Source organism: Lolium rigidum, chromosome 7 (assembly GCF_022539505.1).
Source record: "Lolium rigidum isolate FL_2022 chromosome 7, APGP_CSIRO_Lrig_0.1, whole genome shotgun sequence".
Classification (NCBI taxonomy): Eukaryota; Viridiplantae; Streptophyta; class Magnoliopsida; order Poales; family Poaceae; genus Lolium; species Lolium rigidum.
The window spans coordinates 330,438,048-330,444,884 of record NC_061514.1 but is presented as its reverse complement, the minus strand read 5'-3'; the positions used below and the strand labels follow the sequence as shown (position 1 = coordinate 330,444,884).

The 6,837-nt window shown below is 50.8% G+C and overlaps 1 protein-coding gene across 1 annotated transcript; it reads right to left on the bottom strand.

The window, feature by feature from the left end:
• Window positions 1-1,705: 1,705 nt before the first annotated feature.
• On the bottom strand, window positions 1,706-2,837 carry LOC124669493 (1-aminocyclopropane-1-carboxylate oxidase 1-like). The gene is made up of 3 exons (XM_047206105.1): window positions 2,730-2,837; window positions 2,355-2,608; window positions 1,706-2,279 (listed from the first exon to the last, which is right to left on the bottom strand). Exons 1-3 carry the CDS (start codon window positions 2,835-2,837, stop codon window positions 1,706-1,708), a joined length of 936 nt encoding a protein of 311 aa, XP_047062061.1.
• Window positions 2,838-6,837: the final 4,000 nt, after the last annotated feature.

The following is a 6,837-nucleotide window of genomic DNA, read 5'->3' as shown; positions in this document are numbered from 1 at the left end:
GACGACTGAGTGTTGTTTCTTCGCAGCGAATACGTGCACGGAGGTTTCTGCCTGTTCGCCTCATCGGTAGAACCAACAAGGGCACCATCCTCCCGCTGGATTTTCCAGTTTAGGTGACTGGTGTGCCCTCGAGTGTTCTTTCTTAGCAGCGAACACAGGAAACCTTCGATGCACGGCCTAGTTAGGTTTAGTTGTTTTGCAATATTTTATATTTGTGTCCACCATGGTTCAAACTATGTATTAGTTTGTGGAAAACCATGTTCCAAACTATGTCTTCATGTAAACCACGTTCCCAATTATGTATTAGTTTGTGGAAATTGAAATAAAAATGCCAAGAAAAATTATTTTAATTGTTTGGGGGCGGCGTTTGGGGGACGCGGCTGGGGAGCGACGTCCCCCAAACGCGGCACGAACAAAACACGTCCCCCAAACGTTCAATCCAGCGCGGTTTGGGCGTTTGCGGCGACGCTGAGCGACAAGGACGTCTGGAGGGGCGACCTCGACGCGGCGATCGCAATGTCCATCTGCAACACTGGAAGTCACTCGTCGACCTCACCGACGACGGCGAGGCTGGACCAAGCGGCGGGGTGAAGGACGGGCCCATCGACGAGCCCGACGAGCGCGGCAAGCAGGACGTCGTCATCGACGACATGTACAACTTTCACCAGTACTACGACTAGTCTGGTCACTGGAACTACTTTTAGGGTTTAGGTTTAAATTTCATCGAATTTTGTTTGAATCTGCAAGTTTGAATGAATTCAACTGTTTTCGATTAAAATTAAAAAATCTCAAATTCTGTTCGGGAACGCGGCTGGGGTGCGACGCCCCCCAAACGCGGCACGAACAAAACGAGTCCCCAAACGCTAAATCTGATGCCGTTTGGGGGACGCGTCTGGAGATGGAGATGCTCTTATACTGGCCACCTGCGCCCCGTTTGATTCTTTGTCCGATATTTTTTTATAGTACACGAGGCTCTGCAAGATATTCCTAATTTTTAAGAAACTGATAGAAGAACGGTTGTTGTTATTGTATGTAGCACTGACTAGTACTGTAAGAAAGTTTGTCAATGCACTTTTTGTTGATTCGAGTTAGTCGTGATAGGCATGCAGGTTGCCGCCAGAAACCGTGGCGTTGCCGCCAGAAACCGTGGCAGCAGGGCCTGCCACCCTTCCATATCATCCTGCCGCCATGAGCTAAGGCGGCATGGCCCACACCTTCCGTTGCCGCTTACCGTCCATGCTGTCCGTACTAACGTGCCGCCACAGGCTACGGTGGCAGGACCCGCCGCCACGGGCTACGGTGGCAAGTGCCACGTGTCGCCTGGCAGACCCTGCCGCCACTAAGGGGTGGTCTTTTTTGGCAATTTTATTCAGAGGTGGTCCTTTTTGGCAATTTATTGGGGCAGGTCGTCCTTTATGTCAAAATTTCTGGTAGTCTAAGTTTCAATTCCAACACCATATACAACTTCAGGGTTTTTTTCAGACTTAACTCTTTCCTAAATAGCTAGAGCACTAGACCTCGAAAGCCAAAAGCAGTTTTTCGATCGTGTCATGTTTATAGTAGTTCAATAGTACCGCTAAGAGTAATTGCACAGCTCATAAAAGAAAGCAGCAAATGCCCAAAATAACACAATACCACGGTACCAATCGCACACGCAAATGAAATCTCCAGCGCGCACAACAAATAGTCAATCGTACAGGGCCCGTTAACCGAACAGCTCCTTGACGGCCTGAAACCTCGCCGCCTTGTCGGCAAACTTGGTGCCCTGGTAGTAGTCGAGGTAGTCGCCGAACCTGTACGCCCCGGGGTACAGCTGCACGGCCGTGACCGGCGCCGCCACAACGGCGTCCATCCCAGGGTTGTAGAACGTTGCCACGGATAGCCGGCGGCCCTCGCGGCCGGCGGCGACGCGGTGCAACACGCTTCTGTAGACCCCGCCGCTCATCACCTCCACCTGGTCCCCGATGTTGACGAAGATCCTGCTGCCCTTGGTGGGTCCCACGGGAACCCACTCCCGGTCGCCCCTGAAGAACTCGAGCCCGCCGACGACGTCGTCCTGCAGGAGCAGGATGATGCCGCCGGCGTCGGTATGGGCGCGGAGGCCCCACACGAGGTCCGGCCGCGGGCAGGCAGGGTACATGGCGAACTTGGTCCCGACGAACGGCGGCGCGAAGGTGTCTTTGATGCGGGCGCAGTCGAGGCCCAGGTTGAGACTCATGCACTCGGCAAGCCGCTCGGCGAGCGACACCATCTGGGTGATGTACGTGTCGAGCACCTCCCTGAGCGTGAAACGGATCCTCAAGGTCGGAGAAGGATGCAGACAAAATTAAGGAGATCGGGGAGACGACACTGACCTTGTTGGCGGCAGGATCTCCGGGAAGTCGGCGACGTCATTGTTGGGGTGGTGCCGGATGAAGTAGGCGCTTTCCCAGTCCACCTGATCGGAGACTGGTTTGTTGGAATCCTCAGGGTCAGGAACGGCCGCCTGCAGTAGGTCCTTGGCGAGGCCGGAGGCGTAGAACTTGTCCTCGAGTTGGTCGTCGTAGTGGCCGTAGACGAAGCGCTTCACCTCCTCCATCAGCGCGGCATCCACGCCGTGGCTGTCCACCTGCGCCCTGGTATGGTACGTACGCGACCATATTAGTTTCCCTTGTTGGCTGCGCCATCTTGATGAAATGGAAGAGAAGCATTGCACTGAGCAGCAGTGGTGTGGTCGCTAGCTTACGTACCCAGAAGAAGCCCCAGTCCTTGCAGGCTTGGTGGAGCCGCGCCATGGTCGGCGTCCTCTCGGCGGCGTCGCCGTTGAGCCCGTCGAGGTCGATCACTGGGATCTCCATGTCCATCTCCTGTTCACTTGATATGGTCGAGCGAGTGGTAGGCTGGTAGCTAGTACTGATGCTAATTAAGCTGCTGTAAGTGGATTGTGGAGAAGATTCACGATGCAAGCTCCTATTTATGGTGGAGCGGCTAGCACGCTCTCTACGTCTACGGCATGTGGATGATCGGGTGGACAATTACCAAATCCATCCATCCAAATCCACACGGCCGGCCGGTTGCTTTGCTTCAACTAACAGTTAGTCCTTCGGTTCGTGCAGCCCGTTATCCTGCAGTGTACAAGGTACTACACACGAGTGACCAGTCACAAGTGGCCGGCCGGTCCCGTCGTGCTGACGGCGCCAACCAAGTTGCATGTGCCACCGCCGCCACCACCACCGACGATCGGCCGGGATGCAGAAGATCCGGCGGGACGGCGCTCCCGCGGTTTTGGTTGCTTGGTTTGGAACGTGGTTTCCAGATGCAGCGCACCTGCTAGCTTCAACTACGGGGAATCCACTTCTTCCAGTCCGGTCAAAAAGGCAAGGCAGAATCCAAGCAAGTATCCAACCCCTGATCTGGCTGTTGCATATGCGCTCGCGTCTATTCACGGGCACGGAATCGCGGACGGAACGAGCTGACCGATCGAGTAGAGGCCGGTGGTAGGCGACAGTACTGTTTCGTAGACCTAGCGCCTGGCGGGCTGGGGCCGGTGCACGGTGCACCCCTGTCAGCTGTGACACCGTACCGTTCTTCCGACCGGGGGCCAACACAATACGGCGGTAAGATTGCGTCTTCTCTCTTTTGCCAGGGAGTAGTGCACAAATGACTGATGATCGTGGATATGAAAAGAAAAAAACATAGGCTCAAAACTCAGATGTGAGCACTTCAAAATTTCTGGTCATCTTTCTTTCTCTACATCCTTCTCTAAGCATCTATATGTACAATTCGAAGTGCTTGTGTCTGGGGTGCTTGAAGAGATAAAGTATTCACACATCATTAAGCGCCTATTTCCCATATAAATATCATCACTTCTAACGTTAGCTATTTTATTGTATTATTACATATTTATTTATATATACTTGTAAAATACATAGGCACCCCCTAAACATTGGTGCCTGATTAGGAACTCGTCCTTCATAAAGCACCAAAATTGCTAGGCTATGCGGAATAATAAGACCAATTCATTCTGCTGACCAACTTTGTAAGTATTGTTTTTATCATCCTGGGCAATAATCAAAGAAAAATCGAACAAACACAGGGAAAACAAGTATTTAACGTGGAAAAACTCTTCCAAAGAGAAAGGTAATAAATCAGGGATCTCAGCCATCAAAACTTCATTATTGTAGGAGAGTTTCCACAATGCCGAGGATTTCACATATTCAACTTGTCACGTGTGTCGGATTATAGAGCGGTGTATATAGTAGGGTGTCAAGTGAGATCCCACCTAAGTCCCACTTATAGTACATTTTGCTTTTTCTAGTGTAAATTTTGTCATAAAATTTTGAACTAGAACAGACAAAATACACTAAAAATGAGATCCCACCGGGATTCCACCTTGACACCTTAGTATATAGCAATCCTAACCTAGGTCAATAACGATCCGTACCTCCCGGTGACGGGCCTCATTTCGCTCCGTCAAAAAGCATTAATGTGAATTCGAATCACAACTTAAAAAACTTCACCCGAGACAAATTACTTCTTGTAGCATGAATTGTAAGCTTCTCCTTGAACATTAAAGAAAACACTTTTGGTGCCAAACAACCACTAGGGCTAAATTGTTATAACAACTAAGTTTGAGAGCAACATGAACGGCTTTGTCATCATATCTGCATAATTATCATGTATATACTAATCTCGAATACCTCGCAAAAAGTAAAGCAAAATGGATTGCTAAGGAGTTTACGTTAATCAAAAATATCTCAAACATAATGGTACTTGACATCAATGTGCTTCGTTCTCTCCTGGAATATTTGATCATATGTAAGTAATACGGCACTATGACTATCACAAAACAGACTAATGCGAGAATTATCTCCACGAATTTCAAAAAACAAACCTTTCAACCAACTGTGCTTCAGGAATAGCAATCTACTCTCCTTGACTGGTAGATTGGGCAACAATTGGCTGCAACGTTGCCTTCCAACTTACATCACAACCATCAGCAACAAAATCTAAATTCACGTAGCCAACAAGTCCCTCTCAGTATTTTGAACTTCAAATAAGCATTATTAGTGTCATGAAGGTACCTAAAACCCTATTGAACAACCTTCCAATGTTCTTTACCGGGATTAGCCATGTACCTACCGATCAAACTCATTGCATATGGAGGGATATATATCAGACCACCTCCCAAAATATACATGAGCTCATCAAAAGATCATGACCACCATGGGCACAAGATGAAAAACAAAGAAGCAACGCTAATCAAACTACTTGCGTAGCCAGCTCCTAAGCCAGGTCCTGCTCTCACATGGTGCCAGGTTAGCATAGTCGCCACACTCATTTTTGTTATCAGCAAGGTGGTCGATTGCCTTGGTCAGCAAGTTGATGTTGTGCAGAGTAATGGCGTTGGGAAACCTGATGAGGACACCGCTATGATAGATACAACCAATACTCCTACAACCACATCTCAGGTACCTTCGTTACTAGGAATCCTTTCTGATATATATAAGAATATGATGCTGCCTAAATCAGATGTATTTACGTTACTCAGGAATGATGTACCTAGCAAGGATGAGAAGGACGCGCATTGGAGCATGATCGTGCATGGAAGAAAACACAAGTCTGTGAGGGTTGACGCTGCTGATAATATGGGTGGAGATTTTAGGACTTTGAAGCCAATATAATGCTGTCAAGAGGCTTGGGCGAATTCTACAAGTTACCCTATCATAAAATTCATCCAAGAGTTATTTTTGGTGCTGCGTCACCTTATTTAATGGACCAGACCCATGTATTTTCGGATTAGGTATTTTAGGGGATTTTAAGAGGCCATTATACACTATATAAAGGATGATCAGATTTGGCAATCTTTATTGATTTGGATACTGTTCACTGCCTATTTATCCATTCTTTTAGCCAATCAAGTAACGACACATCATCACAGTGACAATGTTCATGGGCTATTTATCCGTTCCTTCATCCAAGCAAGGTAACCGGCTACCGGCAGAGACATTCTTCCTGTTCCTATCGATGTGTGGTTCTCCTCAGCGGTGGTCAAAGCGGTGCGGGGCCACCATCGATTGGTTGAGAAACACCCACGAGACAAAAAAAAAAAAACGAACCAAACCTCTATTCCTCCTCTCTTTCTCCCCGGCCGGCGCGGGCGGCGTGCGTCCCGCGCCTGCAGAGGCGGCGGCGGGCGCGTGGCCGGGCTAAGGGCGGGCGGTTGGGGCGGCGTCGGCCGGGCGCGTTCCAGGGGCGGCGGCGGGTGCGCGGTCTGGAGGGCGTCGAGCAGGCGGCGCGGTCTGGCGCGTGAGATGGGGCGGCGAGAGGGTGGCGTGGCCAGGCGCGACGGCGCACGGGGTACACGGCGGTGGGTTTGAGGCGCGGCACGCGAGGCCGGGGCGGCGGCGGCCAGACGCGGCGGCAACACCTCGCGCGACATTGGGATGGGCTTGGGGTGGAGGCGACGCGGTTTTCATGGAGGCCAGACGGCGAGCAGGGAGAGGCGTCCTTCACGTATCCGGCGGCGACCATCGGCGTCACTGGCAAAAAGGTAAGTAGCCGGCTGTTGAGGCTCTGCCTTTTCCTCTCCTCTATCTTCCTTCTCTGACCCCCTATTTCTCTTCTTTCAGCAGCGACACAGGACGGGAGGATCTGGTGCTTTACCAGAGCGGGACGAAGAGCGCGGCCAAACCGCCTCCATTCCAGGTTCACCTCAGTGCCCTTTCTCTCTCTCAGCCGTCGGCAGCGACGAAGCATGAGGAGCTCGACCTCAGTAGCGACCTCGACCTGCCGTGGCGCCGTCTGGTTCGCCGTGTGGCCTGTCGACGAACACCACTATCGTTGCCTGTTAGGGAT